At 41.3% G+C, this 22,518-nt stretch overlaps 1 protein-coding gene across 2 annotated transcripts in view; it reads left to right on the plus strand.

Moving 5' to 3' along the window:
• hs2st1b (heparan sulfate 2-O-sulfotransferase 1b) overlaps positions 1 to 22,518 on the plus strand; it is a 111,209-nt gene that overhangs the window by 81,100 nt on the left and 7,591 nt on the right. For both annotated transcript variants that reach the window (XR_008387052.1, XM_053635798.1), the window contains exon 2: positions 17,483 to 17,721. Coding sequence is in view for 1 of the 2 variants with exons in the window: in XM_053635798.1 (XP_053491773.1) it covers positions 17,483 to 17,721 (239 nt within the window). In the remaining variant the exon portion in view is untranslated. The remainder of the gene's footprint in view (positions 1 to 17,482; positions 17,722 to 22,518) is intronic.

Consider the following 22,518-nt stretch of genomic DNA (forward strand, 5'->3'; position numbering starts at 1 on the left):
TTTGCAAATATAATCCAAAATGATGCAAGATTTTGTGCACTACTGAAACTCCGACTGATTAAGAGGATTAACTATTAAGACGCAGCAAACCAAAGTTAGCACCTAGATTTTATTGCTAAAGATTTGCAAGGAAAATATAGGGTATATAAGGGTTTTTTTTTTGTTGTTTGTTTGTTTGTTTGTTTGTTTGCTTGTTGTTTAAGATGAGCAGTTAGAAAGCTTTGAGTACAGCAGCCATTTTTACTGGTGGTCCAATAAGACACGGGTACAAACTTACGGGTAAAAATACTGTGCTGATATCATATGAATGGTGACCTAGGTAAACTATTGACATGGGGAAATTACATCTTCTTTTATACTGTATATAGTTTTCCTGAACTGAAACATGTTTCTCTTTTGAATTTCAACCATAAGTAATAGCATTTTAAAGTCTGACTCTACTGCAGTGCATCATGTGCCGTTTTGACAGCCGGTATCTGATGGCAGACTGAATTGATTAGACTTATGTCCATTTTGCTGCAGCGAATAACTGTCCAACTATCCAACAACTCGATCAAAGCATGACTGAGTGAATAAATCACATTTAGCTAGCAAGGTTTTCAACACCTGTAAGCAGCCTGACTGTTTTCATGCTGCGTTGGCTAGACTACGTATCCAACGTGATCTTTGCAGGAAGGCGTCGTTTCTTAAAGTTGAGGTGTAAAAGTATGTCACAGACCGAACAAACCCAGTTTGTAGTCTTTTGTGTTGGTTGTTTGCTAGAATTCAGCCTCAGCAACGTCCAGTGTGTTTTACCAGACCACACGTATAACGGCATGGGTAGAACAGTTTTCACTCAGACTGTGCTGAACATTTTGGGACGGTATGTCATTTGTTATAGGTTGCTAATGGAAACCACTTCATCCTGAACAAACATTTGAAATGATTAGTTAGTAACATGGTTGCATGTGTGTACGTGTGATTTGAATAATGTCCATGTCAGTGCATCTGCTGTAGTCTAAATCTTAACAAACGTGTCATGTGAGGTCATATGACATGATCTGACACAACATGGATTTATTGAAGTTCTGAAGGGGATGAATAAGAACTATGTGAATATGTAAATAAGCTACTGTAAATGAGGCATAAGGCTCTGATTAAAATGGCAGTGAATACTAGCTAGTCATTGGCATTTTAGTTGATGAGAAAATGCAGTAATTAAACCAAATATTCACACATTTTATACATGAACTTAAACAGGTATCAACAAAAACATGTGAAAACTGCCCTTGTTGTGAAAACCTGATCTCCTGAAATAACACTATTACAGTGCGTACACTACTGTAATACGATATTGTGAATTCTTTATGCTTTAGTTATTCGTTGTCCGTGTTTTAGCGCGTTGCTACGGAAAGCGCGTATTCATCACGTGACTTACCGTCCTACCTAGCGCCTTACCCAAGTCTGAGTTCACTTGTGCGTTAGCGTCATCCTGTGCAGACGCAAGTTGTAATGTTAGGTTTATGTTGTGTAAATGTCGGATTCATCTCGTGTGTACAGGAAGCGTCTGGGTGAGTTCGTTGACCCGTTAGTAAAGCGCTTCAGTTTGCCGCCGTTCGTTCACTGTTCAGCTTCAACTCACGCAGCTTAAGCGGCTCGATCCCCGACATCATCGACTCTGACTGGATTATTTGAAACACTAGAACTATTCTTTCTAGATTTTTCTTCTTCAAAAAAACATTGTAACTTGACCGTAAATTCTACTGTCGAACCCACCAAGGTACGATGTGATTCCAAGTAAAGCCTTCGAAACATTCCCAGTGTGTTCTCATTGAATGCACATGAGGTGGAATGAGCCTCAGCAGAACCATGAAAAATGGAATGTAGTAATCCAGATTCTGCATTTCGCTCTAGGCAGGTTGAGGTGGTTGTAGGTGTGTTAATCTGCCCTGTGTAGCATAGCATGAGCAGCGGTTTGAAAAGATGCACCAGTTGGCTTTGCACGTCTTGAAGATAGCACGTGTTCGTCCAATACTTGCCGACTCGTAGCTGGGAGACGTTAGCTTAGTGGGTGGGAATTGGCAAGACCAAATTGGGAAGACAGTGTCCGTTCTGACAGCAGTAGCGTTTTCTTCCACACATTCTTTTTATCTCAACACCCAATTAAATCCATTTAGTCTTCAGCAGTGCTCCTGGGACTCAGGCCTTGGGATTGACAGGTACTGTAACTATCATCTGCTTTGGTTGAATTGTATTCTACATCAAGTCAGTTTGGATAGTGACAGTTTTCTTCTGTTAGCAACCAAAAAAAAAAAAAAACCCCACATAAGATTCATGATAAATATCTAGAACACTGAGGATAAAATCAATTTTCTTCATTCATCTGCTCCGGTTGTGGTGTGTCTCATAATCGTATGATTCATCCTCTCATACTCATGAAGAATCCTCTACTGACTGTATATCCACTGAACTGGGGTGATAGCTACACATGGACAGAAAGAGAAGAAAAGTGTTAGCTGCTGTTCAATTAGCTGTGATCCCTTTGAGGATTTTCTACCCCCACCATACCCACACCCCCACAACCCCCAGGACCTGTCAGATTTAGACTGATGCTTCTTCTACTGCTCCACTTGTGACACACCTTCTGCCGTTATAGTTTGGCATGGATACCCTAAAGATTTGCACTTCCCAAAAACAATTTCCAGTCTCACCGTTGCTTCACTTGTCACCTGGACACCATATGTTTCCATGCTGTTATAATCATAAACACTGTCTTGTGCTCAACACAGTGAACTCTTATTCACACCGAACATCCTTTCAGCAAACTTTGTACTGGTTGATTTTATCGTATACAGTTGTGGAAGCATAAGATAGATACGCTGTAGATTGATATCTATTGTATAGGTGTTTTACAATCCTGATTCTTAGCTATTCATTTTTAAACACTTTTGTGCCTCTGCTGGGTCGAGAAACAAGTTGGGCATAAAGTGTAGAATGAAAATGGTCGGTCAGCAGCTGTGTTGAGAATGATTTACAGTGGTCCTGTGAAGGCCTTTCTGTATTGATGGAAAGGGTGGAAGAGAGCTGACAGGATGTCAATAACAACTGGCTACAGTGTGTAATAAAATATATATATATATATATATATATATATATATATATATATATATATATATATATAGTTTTCATTTAATGTGTATGTTTAAACTTAACACGTCACGTCAGGTGTTTTTGGTCATACCGCTTTGTAGCTAGTGTGCATCAGAACAAAATTTTGTTTCTCCAGGAGCATGGTGCAACACACAGCAGTACGCAAGATTACATAAAGTGCAATACACAACAGTGAAAACAGCATATGGAAACACTGCAACAAAACCAAGCCAAACTTTCCCTCTAACACACCATCTAAACACACCAGAGAAAATAAACACACTAGCTAGACTGGAAATACACTGTCTGTGAGATCTGAGTGGAAAAAAGTTCTAGTGGAAATGTTGGCCGAAACCGTTTTTACTCGAGGTCACGAACACAATGTTTTACTTCAGAAACGTCCTTAGAAGAGGACAAGCTAGGATATAGGAGGATGATAGCTATATACGTAATTATACCATGGTCTGTCTGAATACTCGATTCTAATGGAAGGTGTGTGTTCAACCGTATAATGTACAGGCAGTTCCAGTCAGTTTAATCACTGTGCTAAGCTAACGTGCTGCCTGTAAACAATAGTAACCATAGTAACATACAGTTACAGTTGCGTACAGTATTTAAACTCCGCTTCATTATTAGTATAGTGCAGCAAGCTTTCTCTCTCTCTCTAAAAACAAACAAACAAACAAATAAATAAATAAATAACTATTTATTCGAATTCTAGACGTAACGACCCGTATATAAAATAACTAACATAAATGAACCATTATTTGAATCGTTTCAGTCACATTTTGCACTGCAAACATCAATGAGCTCTTTAACTTGTCAATGGTATAAGCAGGATAATCCATGGCTAGGTGTGCGTGTAATATGCAAATTTAATGCACACTGCTTCGCATTGGGTGGTTCGCCAAGTCATGCATACAATCGTGTAACACGCACCTAGCTGTGGATTATTCCTTACATATATATATATATATATAACCCCTGGCAAACATTATGGAATCACCACACTTCGAGGATGTTCACCTGGATTTTTTTTACTTTGTAGGAAATAAACAAATGACAGATATGAACAAAACAATTTTTGTTTAATATTAATTAAATTAAATAGTTTTAATTAATGACTTTTTTTTCCCAGCACAAATGGAGGAAAGAATTATGGAATCACTCAATGTTGAGGAAAAAATTAAGGATTCACCTGGTAATTTGCATTTCTAAAACCAAATACAAGCGCATGTCTAAAAAAAAAAAATTCAAATTAGTCTGCAGTTAAGAGAGTCCTTACAGAACTTAACCTTGGACTTTTTGAAAGGAAACATGGCCCCAAAAAGAGAGTTGTCAATTGAAACTATGGAAAGGATTATAAAACTCCTTCAAGAAGGAAATCCAACACTGCAAAAGATGTCGGTTGTTCCCAGTCAGCTGTGTCTAAAATCTGGTGCGAGTATAAACAAAAGGGGAAGGTTATAAAAGGAGAACATATGGGTAGATCAAGGATAGAAAACTCAAAGCGATATGCCTTGAAAATAGAAAACACCCAACAAAACAAATGAAAAACAAATGGACGGAAACAGGAGTCAATGTTTGTGACAGAACTGTAAGAAATCAGCTGAATGAAATGGGATTTATGCATAGAAAAGAAAAACAAAAACCTGCACTAACTCCTAAACAGAAGAAAACAAGGTTACAGTGGGCTAAAGAGAAGCAATCATGGCGTGTGGATGATTGGATGAAAGTGATATCAGTGATGAATCATGAATCTGCTTTGGCCGAGGAGATAATATCGGAACTTTTGTCCAGTGGCGTTCTATTGAAACATATTAAGATGACTGCCTGAAGAAAACAATCTAATTTTCCCACTCGTTTGTGATATGGGGTTGCATGTCAGGTAAAGGACCAGGGGAGACCTCAACAGTCAATGCACAGGTGTACGTTGACATTTTGGACATTTTTCCACATAGAAAATAGGTTTAATGATAATGAGTCTTTATTGCTCAATATATACATTACAGCACAGTGAAATTCTTTTCTTCGCATACCCAATCATGTCAGGAAGCTGGGGTTAGAGTGCAAGGTCAGGCATGATACAGCGCCTCTGGATGTTGCTCAAAGGTCCAACATTGGCAGCTTGGCAGTGGGCTTGAACCCCCAACCTTCTGATCAGTAACCCAGAGCCTGGCAGTGCTGGGGCTTGAACCCCCGACCTTCTGATCAGTAACCCAGAGCCATGCTGGGGCTTGAACCCCTGACCTTCTGATCAGTAACCCTGAGCCATGCTGGGGCTTGAACCCCCGACCTTCTGATCAGTAACCCAGAGCCATGCTGGGGCTTGAACCGCCAACCTTCTGATCAGTAACCCAGAGCCATCCTGGGGCTTGATCCCCCGACCTCCTGATCAGTAACCCAGAGCCTGGCAGTGCTGAGACTTGAACCCCCGACCTTCCGATCAGTAACCCAGAGCCTGGCAGTGCTGGGGCTTGAACCCCTGACCTTCCGATCAGTAACCCAGAGCCTGGCAGTGCTGGGGCTTGAACCCCTGACCTTCCAATCAGTAACCCAGAGCCGTGCTGGGTCTTGAACCCCCGACTTTCCGATCAGTAACCCAGAGCCTGGCAGTGCTGGGGCTTGAAACAGCAACCTTCTGATCAGTAACCCAGAGCCTTAACCGCCAAGCCGCCACTGCCCCTGTTTAGTGATGTTGAAATCATTTTTCAGGATGATAATGCTTCTTCCCACAGAGCAAAGAGTGTTCAAGCTTTTCTTCAGGAAAGGCAGATCAACTCGATGACTTGTCCAGCAAACAGTCAGGATCTCAATCCCGTGGAAAAATTATGGTGGAAATGGGAAAAAAAAACTGGTCCATGACAAGGAAATCCTTGTCGATCCATCCTGCAAAGCCGATCTGTCAACTGCTATCAGAGAAAGCTGGACCCAGCATATGGAGAATATTGTTTTTCACTAGTGAAGTCCATGCCTCAAAGAATTCACTCTGCATATATTGTTCTATTTTGCTTAACACAAGCTACAGTTTCATCTTTTACCTTCCAACAGAATGATGGCATTTCTGGACATTGTGTTATTTGTGCGATGTGATGCAGAATCTGGAGCGAGGCTCTCTCTTTCCTTTTTACATATTCAATAGAGAAACCCTCTTAAGCCTTTAGCCTAATTAACTCCCAGAGGACTGTGCTTAAAGGCAAAGCACACAAACTTCACTCGTAATTAGGCCTCGTCTCCTCAATATCATCATTGAAGGCTTAATCACCTGGAAATGAGTTTGCATCTTAAAAAGAGAGAGAGAGAGAGAGAGAGCAGCTAATTAAGCAAGCTTACACAGTAGTACACCCACACAATTCCTCTATTCTAACAGCGATTTATTTAGAGAAGTGGGCATTTATTTTTTTTTTGCTCTAAGCAGTGTGAAACTAAGTAAGATGTAGAAAAATGGAGCAGGCAGGAGTACACAAACAAATGGACAGAGACAGAAGGAGGGAGAGTCTCCCTGCAGTGGGAAAGCTGAACAAGCGTCATTCCTTCACCAAGAGAGCAACCTGAGCCGTCTGTGTTCACCTCCACAGGATAAACACGCGCCCACGCTCCTTCTCTATCTCCTTTCATCTGTCTTTCTTCTTTGCCTCCACCGAGGCCATGACTCCATCCCCTCACCTCAGGGAGAAGCCGGCTTTGAGTGTGTGAGGGGCTGAGATTGATGTATGGAGGCTTGTTAAGGTCTGATCAATATTTGAAGTGGGTTATTTTATGCACCGCTGCAGAAGACAGATGAGCGTGTCATCAGCCTGAGCTTGGGGTAATTGCTGGATTGGGAGGGAGCGAGGGAACAAGCGGAAAATGATAGACAGATGATTGGGATGGGCCGTCTTCATATTTTTTTTGCCGCTTGCATAACCGTATGCATGTGTTCGTTAAATTACTGCACATATGGTTTACACCCCTGAGCATTAAAACGGCCTCGACGTACTCTATTAGGTTATGTTTCTATAGCAAAAATTAGAGATGTCCTTTTTTTTTGTTTAGTATTGTATTGTTTTCTCCTTTTCCTCCTTCAGAAAGAGCAGAAGACCGCCATCTAGAGTAGGGCTTGGCTAATATGAACGTTTTCACAGATAACACCAGTTTTTATGGTTTTAACAATTCTGTAATTGTTAATATTTTGGGGGTCAGGGGTTTGGTTCCCACCTCCGCCCTGTTTGTGCATTGTTTGTATGGAGTCTCCATGCTTCCGGGGTTTGGTTCCCACCTCCGCCCGGTTTCTGCGGAGTTTGTACGGAGTCTCCGTGCTTCGGGGGTTTCCTCCGGGTACTGCAGTTTCCTTCCCTAGTCCAAAGACATGTGTTGTAGGATTATTGACATCGCTAAAATTGTCCGTAGTGTGTGCATGGTTATACGAGCGTGTGTGCGATTGTGTCGTGCGATGAGTTGGCACCCCGTCCAGGGTGTCCCCCGCCTTGTGCCCTGAGTCCCCTGGGATAGGGTCCATGCTCCCTGTGAAAGAATGAAATTTGTCCCAAAAGTATTAACTGTGACTTTCAGTAAACGAACAAAAACATACTATGAGCGAGAAGAAAACATTGACAGCTCCCTGACCAAGAAGTAGAGACCTGGGTGTCGCGAATTTTAAAGCGGCATCAACGTCATCCTCTACCTAGTCAGCTGGACACTCGAGCTGTCGATCCAAATCTCACAAGCCAATGAGATTAAAACGCCGTTAAGGCCGCCCACCTGTGAGATTTGTGCCAGAATGGCAAGCGTAAATTTGTGGAGCGTAAACCAAATCTTAAACGCAAACTCTGGCAGCGCATTCATAAGCCATGATTAGAGAAATCAAATTTTAGAAAACTGTTAACAAAGAAATTTTTGCTATTGAGTCCACTGTTTTCAGTTTCAGAGTGTTTTTCTTCTTTCTCATTGTATTAGGGCAGCATCTAACGATATGTTGATAATCGATTAATCAGTTAGTTGGGTTAAAAGGCCAATTTTTATTCTCTGTATTGGAGAGAAAAAAAAAACACGTTATTTCACATTCTGCCCAATGTTGTCCTTCAAACACTGAACAAATTGAAGGCTGTGAAAAAGGTATTAAATGTATCTGTGAGATATACTATACACTCTGCAAAGGATAAATAAAAAAAAAAGCAGAGGTTAAATCACTATATTAAAAATGCTATTTATAGCATTAAGCAGTTAACACTTAGTTTGTGCTTACTTGGCACAGACTAAGTGTTAACTGGTAAGAGGTTGAATGTTCTGCAGTAACACGTCACACATTCACTCATTCGAACACAGTAACGTTACTTTATTCTGTAAATGTACGACACTTCTTACATTTATATACATTTACATGTTCTAACCCCATTACAGTTACTGCTCTCATAAAAACACAATTACTTTAGTGTCTAAATATCGCTAAATATGGCATCAAACAACATATTGGATCAAAATGAATATTTTAGTCAGAGTTATTGCGCTTCCTTTCTATCGCGTGCTGTTTGATTGACGCGCATGCGTGGACTCGCGCTCATTCAGTGAAGTTTAATGGAGACTCGCTCGCTGTCGGGACGAGACTTTATGTAAGATGGAAATACTGTCATGAATTTCTAACAGTTACAGATACGGATATAAACGAAAAAATGTCACGTCTGGGCTGAAGAAAACACGTCTGGAACACATTAAACAGCACACGCATCTGTTGCAGCGACGAGCCACGTTAATACACTTACGAGTTTGTTTGAAGCGCTTAATATAAAACATTCTCATGTTTTGGACAACCTGGATCGTGCGCTTTTCCCGCAGCAGCTCACTCTGTGACCTCCGCTGTTTTTCAGATGTGTTTTAATCATAGAAATGCATTTTTCACTGTTGTGAAGTGACATCACTGACGGGGCTTATCCACAGTGACGTCACAGACTCGGCTAATCCATAATGAAATTCATTGTCGGTTATTTTAATTATCGATTATTTTCGATTTTATTGATTATTTGTTGCAGCCCTACACTGTATATATTTGTTAATTTCTTGAAAAGTTATGCTCAATACAAATTTAATTCCATAGGCATGCGCACCTAAGTGCTTAGGCGTCGACAGGAAAGAATCAGGGGGGAAACGTCCGGAGAAGTGTTGTGCCCAGTGCACATGCACACACTGCGTTGTCAGCCAAGGAGTTTTTAACCAGAAACAATGTGGTTATCGGTTCACATCCACCGTATTCGCCAGGTCTTGCTCCTTGCAAATTCTTTTTGTTCCCGAAATTAAAAATGAGACCGAAGAGGAAAATTTTCGCCACCATGGAAGAAATCCAGAAAAAAACACAAGAGGTTCTAGATGTGATGACAAAAGATTAACAGAGGAAATGTTTCCAGGAACGGGAGAAACACTGGGTGTGTGGATCACATCACAAAGAGAGGACTTTGAAGGGGATTAATGGAGCAATGCTGTAAGATTTATAACACTAGTTCTTTTTTGTTTGTTTGTTTTTTTTAATTTGTGGGTCCCCACTCGTGTATACACAACCCCAATTCTGAAAAAGTTGGAACAGTATGGAAAATGCAAAAAAAAAAAAAAAAAGTCATTTGAAAACTTAATTCAAATTATTCCATGTTTTACTTTGTGAATTTAATTTATTTTTGAAAATATACACTCATTTCAAATCTGATGACTGCAACACACTCCAGAAAACTTGGGACTGTCGACAGTTTACCACACGTATTAAGCGTTTGGGGACTGAAGACACCAGTTGGTTAAGTTTAGCAAGTGAAATTTTCCCCCATTCATCTATTATGAATTTCTTCAGATGCACAACTGTACGGGGCTTTCATCGCCTTATTTTTCACATCATAATGCAGAGACAGGTCAGGACGGTAGGCAGGTCATGCTCGCACCCACACTCTGCTTACGCAACCATGCGCTTGTAATCCGGGCAGAATGTGGTTTGGCGTTGTCCTGCTCTGGATGGCAGGACATGTTGCTCCAAAATGTGTACATATCTTTCTGTATTAATGTTGCCCTCACAGATGTGCAAGTTACCCATGCCATGTGCACCGACACGCCCACATACCATGACAGACGCTGGCTTTTGGATCTGACGCTGATAACAGCTCGGATGGTCCTTTTCCTCTTTGGCCCGGAGAACACGACAAACCGGACAGAGGTTTACCAAAGTATTCCCGAGCCCGTGTCAGGATATCCATTGCAGGATATCCATTGTTGTTCTCAAAGTGTTGGATTATTCGCTGATGCATCCTTTAAAAAAGAAATGATCAATGAGTGCTGATATACAGCATCAAGAAGCAGAGCAACTGTTAGTCACAAAGTGGGTGGGGAGAGCGATGAGCTGACTTTGTGTAAATGAGTCACGAAGTGATCTGTGGCTAGCGATGGGAGTGAGGAATTGTTCATGCTAGAGTCAAGCGTCTTAATTTTTTTTAGTTTCAGGCCCTGTTTACACTAGTGTGTTTTCATTTTAAAATGAAAACGATCCTCGTCCACACTGGCGTTTCCGCTGTGTCTCAGAAACGATCTCCGTCCGCACTACATGACCGAAAACGCATGTCACATGACCATTCATGCACGCTGGGCATGCACATACAAGTGTAAACAGGAAGTTGGTCGCTAGTCACCGGCAGGCACAGCAAACCGGCGTTCCATGTAGGGCTTACGCCGCTCGAAATGAGATTTGTTGGCGATCGCTCTAATCATAGCTCGCCTCTTGCGCATGTAGGCAGCTGCAGTGTTATAAAATACAGACTTTAACTGCACAATGGCCGCTAAGAATGACAACAAAGCCAGCAAAGCGTGCAGTTCAGTCGCCGTGTTGTGTATACGATCAAGGCAGCTTAATGGTCATATGGCAGGGGCTTGACGAATCAGGGAAGGATATGCAATGATCCAGAAGACCCAATCAGGGGACAGATGTGGTGCGAAGCCACGCCTTCGTTTTCAAAAGTCTTCGTTTTGGTCTGTTTACACTGAAACGTGAGCCCGGAGTTTTCCAACTAAAACGGAGTCTCCGGCATTTCAAAATGTCTCCGTTTTTGAGGGTCGAAAGCGCCGGAGTAGCGTAGACGACAGGCGTAACCGTAGCAAAAGTTATGTGTTTTTAAAACGAAAACGCACTGGTGTAAACAGGGCCTCAGATGCTTCTGAACCAGCCATTGAGACTTGCCATGTTGTGATGAATGGATGTTTTCTGGTGATTCTGACATGACGCACATGCCAGCAATTCACAAGCAAGTAAGCGAGTTTGTTAGCAGGAACACACTTGATTAAAAGTAGATAAGATGTATTTCATTTTTAGCAGGAAAACTTTTGGTGTAAAAAAAAAAACAAAAAAAAAAAGCCTGTGGCTTTTCATAGATTGTTTGTGGCACAAAGCCTAGTGCTAGCAGTACAACCATGGCAACTAGCCACTAAACTAAAGATAGCGACCAGCATTGTGTGTTGAGTGACTTGATGACGCAGGTGATAAAATGATGCTAGTGTGAGTAAGCGTAATTGCACTTGAGATACCGGTGCCATGCCTGTGTAGTGCTGTATTCCAGTGCCTCATGTAGCTGAATGACAATGTTTTGAAGTATGAAGTGATGTTCTCCAAGTGTTTATTTTCATTGTATAAAGAACTGTTGTATTCACACAGTGCATTTTGGGTTTGTTTGGGAAATCGATTCCTGTGAGATTGCTTCTCTTCTGAGCTTAACAGAAATGACTGATCACTGCAGCTCTCGTCACAACTATTCCTGGCGTTTGGCAGGATAAACGGAAATTGTTCAAAAGCAAATAAACCCTGGCTCAAGCGTGCTCATTAATGTGATGCTTCTCTGCTTTTGCTATGCAGAGGAAATGGCTGAAAAGGACACCTGCCTCATGCTTATCAGGTCTAATGTTCTGTACTGAAATATAGTTGAATGACATTTGTAAGTTGGGTTATATTTATCCTAATGAAATGCAGTAAGCCTCACTTCCTCTTTTTTTTTTTATTGGTTGCTACACACTTTTACACTTTCCCTGCGCCACTTAGGCTACGTTCACTTTAATCCGGATAAATTTGAAAGCGCAACTTTTTCTGTACGTTTTTTGGCCTTCCGTCCACACCGAGATGCCGTTTTTGTCCCGCAAAAAAACCAAGCTTTTTGAAAGCGCTCTCCCTAGTGGATAAATTCGAAAACGCCGTTTTTGCATTGTAGTGAGGACTGAGAAAACGGAGATGTTCATAAACAATGATGTATTTTTAGTCATGTGACCCATTCCACTCAACTTTATAGTCTTGGGTTATCTCTTCGAGGTGCATTTCCTTGCCTTGCCTTTGGACTTGGAGGTTACTGGTTTGTTGGGTGGAGAAATGTGACTGGTGGACTGGGAAGGTGTGGGGCCTGAAGTAAATGCTGGACAGTGGTAGCGCAGTGGTTCAGATGTTTGACTACTGCTCAGAAGGTTGTGAGTTCAAATCCCAGCACTGCCAAGCTGCTACTTCTGGGCCCTTGAGCAAGGCCCTTAACCTGTGTAGACGGAAAGCACTTTAAACATGAAAATGATCTATCCGGATTAATGTGGACATGGACTTTAGTTTAGAATTTCTGCACTCGCACGTTTCCGTGCAGCTGCAGTGAAACACTTGACGGTAACAGATTTTCAGAAATAATGTCAGTAATGTCTGTGTTGGTAAAAATGATGGGTTATTTCCCCTTCTGAGAAGCGCACTCTGTTGTGTCCTTGTCATTAGGGCATCCTAATGGTCTCATGCAGCCTTTAAAACCTGCTCACAGGCTGTTTGTTTTCTCTTGGATGGGGATGTTCTCTTAGGACCCAAAGTGTATTGATCTGATTTATATCATTCACTGGAGAGCAAGAGCATTGAGTGCCTACGCAGAATGGATGAGCCCGAAGTTCCACAGCTATTAGCTTCTCCAGGGCTTGGATGTAGATTACTTGTTTATTGTATCATTAAAATTAGGGATGCACCAAAAATTTTTACAGCTGAGAATGGTCTAAAGCTGCACTTTCCATTTCATTCAGAAGGGGTTTTCTAATTAAAACAAAGCCTCATGTACCTCAATGTCCCAGAAAAATCAGTGCAGTGGGGGAAATAAGTATTAAACACCTCAACAGTTTTTTTTTCCAGTAAATGTATTTCCAATGAGGCTATTCACATGAAATTTTCACAAGACTTTGGTATTAACTCAAGAAATCCACACATATAAAGACATGTAGCAAACAATGATCCAAAGCATAGGAGTAAATTCGAGTCCTAGAAGTAAGTGAAAGACTGATCTCCAGTTATCGGAAGTGTTTGGTTGCAGTTATCGCTGCTAAAGGCGGCACAGCCAGAGTTTAAGTTTGACGGAGCAATTCGTTTTTTCGCCTTGGTGATAAGTGTTGGATAACGTCTTTTTGCTTCAATAAAAAAAATAAAATAAATACAAACTGTATTGTGTGTTTACTCAGGTTGCCTTGGTTTTATGTTGTATTTCGTTTGAAGATCTAAAACTATTTAGTATGAGATATACACAAAAACAGAAGAAATCAGGATCACAGTACTGTACGTTTTACATTTATTCTCTTGGTAGACATTTAGAACTGATGCACAATCCAATCCAGGTCTGGATAGGAGCAGAGATGGCTTCAACAGTAACTTTCCCATTCAGAGTAAAATCTGCCTGTTTCAAAATATGAGAGATGCACTTTCCTTATTCACTTGGGAAAAGCAGCAGTGAGCTACTAAACCCAGGAATAATGTGATCACGCTGTATCGGGCCCATTAATTTGAGAGAAACGATGTTTAAAGGATTTAATGGGCAACCTTAATGGGAATACTTAATTTGGGCTTGATTTAAGTATGCTGTTAAAGACAAAATTAGGCATGATTAATCATCAGTGAACCATGTCAGAATTTGTCTCCCTTTTTTTGGTTATAAAGGTGTGTGTGTGTGTGTGTGTGTGAGAGAGAGAAAGCGAGAGAGAGAGAAATAAAGAGAACTGACATTATTTTGGAGACGGCTGCATTTACTCCTGCAAATGATATGACGAGTAGAAATTAACATAAATAGAAACATCAACAACACACCGGACCTGTCGAGGGATTTTGTACTTATTTGTGCGTTTTAAAGGCATAAAGCACTTTGGGGATTAAACGATAGTAAACATCAAAAGAACCTGTTCTAGCCCAGTGATGAAGTCCATAAAGCAAAACACTGTTGTTTGCCACTGCAGAGGCTTGTGGTCTATCTCCACTTTTCCTGCTTGGTTTCCTCCCGTTCTTTTTTCCATTACTGTTGCTTTTCATCCTGTCACTGCTCTTTGAGTAAGGTTTCTTTAAAACACTGGGAGAACATGCCTCGGGGAAATCTTTAACACACCTGCAGCCTCTGCGGATTTATAGCCTGTGTTCTCACACTCTCTTTCACTATCTAATACTCGTGTTCTTACTTTTAGCCGTTTCCTCCATGTTCCCATTTGTACCCTATTCCGAGTTCTGCCTTTTCTTTTCGTTTTCTTCTTCTTCTTCTTCTGTCCCACATCATCTCAGAACCCCTGTAAAAGATTTGCTGCAAAACATGACATTAACTGAACAAGCCAGTGAACTCTCACCAGCTACACTTAGCACATTTGCCTCGCACGTGTAGGGCTGGGGGATCTATTCCTCCCGTCCACCCCTAGTGCATGGAGTTTACGTGTTCTCCCCATGCTTTGGGGGTTTCCTCCAGTAACTCTGGTTTCCTCCCCCAGTCCAGAGACACATGTTGTAGGCTGATGTAGGCATTTCCAAATTGTCTGTAGTGTGAATGGGTGTGTGGCTATGGGTTGGCACCCAATCCAGGGTGTCCCCGAGTCCCCTGGGATAGGCTCCAGGCTCCATGCGACCCTGTGTAGGATAAGCGGTACAGGAAATGAATGGATGGATGGACCCCAACCCTTTTTCCACAGTCAGTGCTAACCTGCACGTACAAGATACATGGGGCTGTTTCGATGACATTATAGCCAACTCATTGGAGGATATTATAATTGGTGGGCACTTATTTAATGTCAAAATTTTATAAGTTACTACTAAAATTACTATTTTAAACGCGTCCTTTTTAGACGTGGCTGAACACTGTTTAATAAACTGACAGTATTAAATAATCAAAAGCCGATCCCAGTTGATCATATACACTTAACAACCAGAATTTCTACATATATGGTCATGTGGAAAAAGTACACCCAATGGAAATTGTTGGCTTTTTTTTTTATTTTTTTTATATATATCCTCTTTGAAACAGTGCCTACTAATGGAGATGATGCACTCGATCGAATAACACACAAGACTGACATTTTGTAGTAATTTTCACAATTTAAATTAACCAAAAAAACAGATCAGTCACATGAAAAAAGTAAGTACACGCCTAAATTTATCACACCTTCAAATCCATAAAATTAGGATCAGGTGTTCAAGATTGGATGTCGGTGATTAGAACCTGCTTAGGGAGTGCAACCTGTCTTGTTCAAACCCCTCATATCTAGTGTCTGGTGTTCCATTTGTTGTTGAGCTGTGTGGTGTCATCATGCCAAGATCTAAAGGAGTTCTGTAAGGCCTTCAGAAAAAAGGTTGTGGATGTCTATGAGTCTGGCAAGGGTTTTAAAAGATCTCCAAATAATCTGAAATACATCATTCCACTGTAAGGAAAATCATCTACAAGTGGTGCAGATTTCAAACGACTGCCAATTAGTCCAGGACTGACCGTCCCAGCAAATTCAGCCCGAGAACAGACCGTCTGATGCAAAAAGAAGTCTACAAGAACCCCAAAATGTCATCACAGGACCTGCTAATAAGTCTTCCGACTGTTGGTGTCAAAGTGCATGCTTCTACAATCAGAAAGAGATTGCACATATTTGACCTGCACGGGAGGCGTGCCAGGAAAAAGCCTTTGCAAGACTGCAGTTTGCCAATGTGCATACAGGCAAAGACCAGGCCTTTTGGAATAATGTGCTCCGGACAGACGAATCAAAGACAGAGGTGTTTGGTCACATTAACAGCAGACTTGTTTGGCACTAACCAAAGATAGGTTTTCAGGAGAAGCACCTCATACCAACTGTGAAGCACGGTGGTGGAAGTGTTATGGTTTGGGATTGCTTCACTGCCTCAGGGACTGGACAACTATGAATTCTGCATCATATCAAAGAATGTTTGAAAATAATGTGAGGCCATCTGTCCAAAAGTTGAAGCTGAACCGAAAGTGGACCTTTCAACAGGATAATGATCCTAAGCACATGAGCAAATCCACCAAGGAACGGCTCAAAAAGAAGAAATGGAGGGTTGTGGAATGACCTAGTCAAAGGCCAGATTTGAATCCCATTGAAATGTTTTTGAAACATTTCAATGGGGGATTTGAAACAGGCAGTACATGCAAGAAAACCCTCAAACATCCTGTGACTGAAAAACTATTACATGGAACAATCGTCAATCCAAAAAACAATTATGCAAAACGCCTACAAGCAGTTATTTCTGCTAAAGGGGGCAATACTAGCTTCTGAGGCTAAAGTTGTACTTACTTTTTCCACAGAAGAATATCAAATCTATCGATATTTCTGTTGAATAAATGATTGCTAATTTGCAAAAGCTAATTTTGTGGTTTTGTTCCACATAATATTTGTGGTTTTGTTCAAGTATATCAACTTTATTCATTTGCACCGTTTCAGAGATGATCAGATGTTTCCAAATAGTTCAAAAAAGCCGACGATTTCCATGGGGTGTACTTATTTTTTCACTTGACTGTACACACTATTGTCCAAAGAATGTGGCCTCCTGACCATCGCACTGTTATGTGCTTTTTGAACAACCCATTCCAGATTTAGTCCTCCCTATGCCGTTATAATAACCTCCACTCTTCTGGGAAGGCTCTCCAGTAGATTTTGCGCAGGGCATCACAAATGCATTCGTACACTCCTTCACACCTAGGAACAATTTAGAGCCACTAGTCCACCTACCAGCATGTTTTTGGGAGGTGGGAGAAAACCTGAGAACCCAGAGGAAACCCGCATTGATATGGGAGAACCCGTGAACTCCACTCAGGCAGTAACCTGAGCTTAGGATTGAAGAGTTGTGAGGTCATTAGAGTCGTGAGGTAGCAGCACGACCAGCTGCACCACTGTGCTGACCTAGACAATTACTGTGACGATAAAATATTACACCAACACTGATCATGTAGTACTACAGTAGAAACAACAGCTACTGGTGTTTATACTGCTTTTACCGTGTGAATATTGCAGTTCAGTTGCATGAACTGGTGACGTGTTGACTGATTTGTGAACTAAACTCAGTGTGTATGACAAGTCTATTATATTCTCTCTTTCTTTCTCTCTCTCTCAGAACGCACTATGGCCAGGTTGGAGCTGCGTGAGGTGGAGCAGAGGCAGAATCATGACACAGTTCGTGAATCCCCAGTGCACGCTGAGAGTGATGATTTGCTCATCATCTACAATCGTGTGCCCAAAACCGGCAGCACATCCTTCACAAACATCGCCTACGACCTTTGTGCCAAGAACCGCTACCACGTTCTGCATATTAATACCACCAAGAACAATCCAGTCATGTCCCTGCAGGATCAGGTTAGGAACGCAAATCTCATAAACCCTAAGGCATCAGAACGTTGTCTGTTCACGTTGTGACTCTGAATCCCACGGTTCTCTCAAGGCCTTCTGTCTGGTGGAGTTTTTCCTTGTTATAGTTGCCTCTGGCCTTCTCACAAGGGATTTAAATCTGGACCCTGAGTTCTATGGAGCTGTAGTGAGTTTTAAGATGCAGTTAAACAACAATAGAAATGTCTGCCTGCCCTGTGAAATTCTTTTCTTCGCATATCCTAGCTTGTTAGGAAGTCGGGGTCAGAGCGCAGGATCATCCATGATACGGCGCCCCTGGAGCAGAGAGGGTTAAGGGCCTTGCTCAAGGGCTTAACAGTGGCAGCTTACAAATCTACTGTTAGAGAGGAACATACCAAAACAAAGCTAATGTTAGAGGGGGAAAATGGCAGAATACAGCTAGCTAGATAACAATGGGGGAATATAATCAAGCAAAACTTGCTAACCAATGTTTGAAATCATTCCAAAGTAAAGCTAGCTAGCGAGTTATCATTGGGGAAACGAAATCATTATAACTGCATGCAGTTCATATGTAGCTAGATATAGATGGCCATAGTACTGTGTAGAGAAAGGGTGAGCCCAACGTGTGAGTTACTCAACTAAGCTCCAATGCATTCATTTTTTTCTTTCTTTCTTTTCTGGGGCACTTAAACAGCATCCCAAATCCCACAATATTGCGTTATATGGTTATCATACCATGCCGTTTTCTTACCGTCTCATCTCAGATTTTCTACTCATATTTGGTTCTAAGCGTCTCATGTTAAAAAGGGCTCAGATTTAAGAAAACAGGGAGTCAATTTAGGCAGCATTTCGACCTTGTTTTGAGCTGAGATAATGTATGCACAGCAGTATGTGTCGGGAGGTCATCGCTGGTTCATTGGTGATAAATAAAAACACAAAATACATCTTTTTTATATAGATTTTTCCTCAGTTCCGGGCAAAAATGTTATGAAAGACCAATAGATTGCATATCGTTATACGGTAGCTGAAACCTAATATTTTTCATCAGAACTTTAAACGTGTAGACAGATCACCTTAGTAAAGTTGCTGATTTTCTTGCCTCCTAACTTATACGAATGTGACTTAACAATGCCAACAAGGCTTAACAAGGCTGGTGTGCAGAAGTACATAAAAATCTAAAGTCCCATCCGAAACTATTGGAATAGCAAGGTCAATTCATTTCATTTTACTGTAGATTGAAGACATTTGGTTTTCAGGTCAAAAGATGAATATGAAGAGTTTAGAATTTCAAATTTTACTTCCTAGTATTTATATTATTATTTATAACCAATAAATAGCTCTGAAGATCTGCTCTTGGTTTTAGCCTTCAGTTTCACCTGTGAAGACTGCATTTGTTGTTTAAAAGGATAAACCAATCATGAAGGTCAAGGTGCTGTCTGTGGAAGAAAAGCAAGCCATTTTGAAGCTGAGAAAAGATGGAAAATCTGTCAGAGGCATTGCAAAAAACACTGGGCATAGCCATTATAACAATTTGGTATGTCCTGAAAAAGAAAGAAACCACTGGTGTACTGAGCAACAGACACCAAATGGGTCAGCAAAGGAAAACAACAACAGCTGATGACAGAAACATTGTGAGAGCTGTGAACTAAAACAACAGACAGTGACCTCACCAACAACCTCCACAGGGCAGGGGTGAATTTATCATAATCCACCGTTCAAAGAAGACTTCAAGAGCAGATATATAGAGGCAGTACTACAAGATGCAAACCACTCATCAGCGGTAAGGATCAGAAAGCCAGATTGCAATTTGCAAAGAAATTACAGACTGCCACAGAAGTTCTTGAACCAAGATTAACCTCTACCGAAGTGATGGAAAGGCCAAAATGTGGAGAAAGAAATTATCTGCTCACGATCCAAAATATACATGTTCATGTGTGAAACAAGGTGGAGGTAGTGGTTGAGCTTGCATGGCTCCTTGGAATGTTTTAGACTGGCCATAGCAATCACCAGGCCTTAACCCAAATGAGCATGCTTTTCACCTCTTAAAGAAGAGACACAACCCCCCCCCCCCCCCCCCATCCGGCTACGGTAAAAGCCTGGAAAAGCATCGCAAAAGGAAAAAACCCACAAATTGGTGATGTTAATGAGTCACAGGCTTGATGCAGACGCACAACCAAATATTACGTTTTATTTACTTTAATTTACCTCAAGACTTATCTGTTCCTATACTTTTGCTCACCACTAATTTGGGTGGTCTGATACAAAAGGTACTGTGTTTTATGTTGTTTAGCACATCTCGATGTAAACACCAGGAAATAAAAGCTGGAATTGTAAACTCTCGTCTCAGATCCGTCTTTTGATCTCAAACCCAAATGTCTTTGGTGTACAGCACAAACAAATGAATTGGCCTTGCCGTTTCAATAGTTTCAGAGGGGCCTGAAAATAGGCCATCCTTTTTTCTTTTTTTTTCCCCCCTTTTTTTTTTTTCCCCTTCACACCTGGTAGATTTTTATAAGAAACTGATCTTTAATATCGCATGAGCCATGTGCTGTACAGACGCTGCATTGTTCTCAGTAGTTATTTTTACACTTTGATGCCTAGCTACAGAGAGACACAGATGACTGAACAATACGCTTTTCTGTTTAAAATCGTCTAAAATAAAATCGCCAATTAAGTAGGGTTTTCTTTTTAGTCACGTTGGCACGGCATGACCGCTTTAGACGTCAGCTCTAGACCCTTTATGATTCTTGTGCATGTAGAGTAAATTGATCGCTAGTGATGAGGTTAGAAATCTAGTATTCATCATTGGGGTCAGTGTGCACATGACAGTCAGCAGTCATGTGGTCAAGAGCAGAGAGCTTGTATTCCCAGGATGGGAGTGTATTTGACTCTGTGTCTCGTGTTCAGTCACGATGGGGCATGCAAGTGCAGTCATCTCTTTGTCTCGGCCGCTTTCTGTGTCACACATTCCTCATCACTGATTCCATCTCCGTGGTGAATAAAGAGCCTGGGAAAGCAGGAGTGTAGCATGAAAGAGCTGCGGTTTGATTGAGAGGCAGCAACAGCTGAAGGTTAATTCAACTGCACAGGATCAGTACAAATTTCTGAGCTTTTTTTTAATGTGCAGCGAGACACTCTGTCTGTTTCTTGCACACACCGACTGACGGAGAGAAAGCATAGCAGTTATTTCTTCAACGTTGAGATCTCCCTCTTTTTTTTTTTTAACGCACCATACTGCCGTGAGGATTCCCTCACGTCTGGGGTTTTAGAACTTTCGATTAGCTTTCTGGTTTTTACTGGGAGTATAAGTGAGGTCCTGGGAAAAGCGTAGCTTTTAAGTGCAGGTTTTACCCTGTATGACCGTAGTGCTCTAAGTGGGGACCGTGAAGCATAGCCAGGGGGTTTGTGATTTTTCTAATTTCGTTACATTGATTGAAATCACAGAACACCATTATCGAAGTTCTTGTATTTGTTATTGAGTTCTTGTAGTTATTAACCTGTTTGACAGCTCACTCGAATTGAATGGATTCCATCCAAAACTGAATCATTCAAAAACAAATGAATAATATCAACTTGTGTCCTGTGGATGGAAAGTTCAAGATTGAAGTATCTGCGGTTCCGGGAAATAGCCAGTATAAAATTGTACACAGTTAAATAATGTGGCTAATATTTGTATAACCATCCATCTTCTATAGCGCTTATCCTACAGCATGGAGAATATCCCAGGGCACACGTAAAGGGACACCCTGGACGGGGTGCAAACCCATCGCAGGGCACAATCGCACACACATTCATACAACTTGTATTCATACATTCATACAACGGACAGCGCATGTCTTGGGGAGGAAGTCCCAGAGATGTTACCTGAAGGAAATCAGGGAAATCGGGGAGGAAGTCCCAGAGATATTCACAGTAAGAACATATATTCCTGCAGAGGCAGGAATCGAACGCTCAACCCTGGAGGTGCGAGGCAGGTAAATGGTCTGCACTTATATAGCACTTTTATCCAAAGCGCTTTACACTGTCTCGTTCACCCATTCTCACACACACTCACACACTCACACACCAATGGTAGCAGAGCTGCCATGCAAGGTGCTAACTTGCCATCGAGAGTAACTTGGGGTTCAGTGTCTCGCCCAAGGACACATTGGCATGTGGAGTCATGTGGAGTCATGTGGGGCCATGTGGGAATCGAACCGCTAATCCTATGATTAGTGGACAACCCGCTGTACCACCTGAGCCAAAGCCGCCACAGGTGTGCTAGCCACTAAGCCACCATGACACCAGCGACCCGCATATGTTTATAAAACAAATCTATACTGAGAGGGGTCTGTGAATTTTATTTTGCATTTAAAACGATTTAGAAAACCCCTGGTATGACATAGGCTATATTGCTTCACAAGGTAGAGTCCATCATTCATTCATTTCTTTAGTTAGTTGACATGCAAACTAATCTATATTGCCTGTATTTCACCGGGAGAATCTCACTGAGGTACAATGGTGGTTGTTTTTTTTGTTTGTTTTTTTGTTTTGTTTTGTTTTGTTTTGTTTTGTTTTGTTTTTTACAGCTGAGATTAGATCACCAGGTTATCATAGTCAGAATTCTAACTAGAGTTGGGATGTTTGTGGATTTAGCTTGTTATATTTGTCTAGTCTTAAAACTCTACATACATGATTGGTGAATTCTTTAGCAGTGTGGGGTGTGGGAAGGGAAATAGTCAGCCCCTAGTTTTCTTGGTACTGGCCACAGCTCTTTAACAGTACATAAGCCTGTACGTTTAGAATTAGGAGTTAGGATTTACTGGA

The sequence above is a fragment of the Ictalurus furcatus genome, chromosome 11, assembly GCF_023375685.1.
Source record: "Ictalurus furcatus strain D&B chromosome 11, Billie_1.0, whole genome shotgun sequence".
In the NCBI taxonomy this organism is placed as follows: domain Eukaryota; kingdom Metazoa; phylum Chordata; class Actinopteri; order Siluriformes; family Ictaluridae; genus Ictalurus; species Ictalurus furcatus.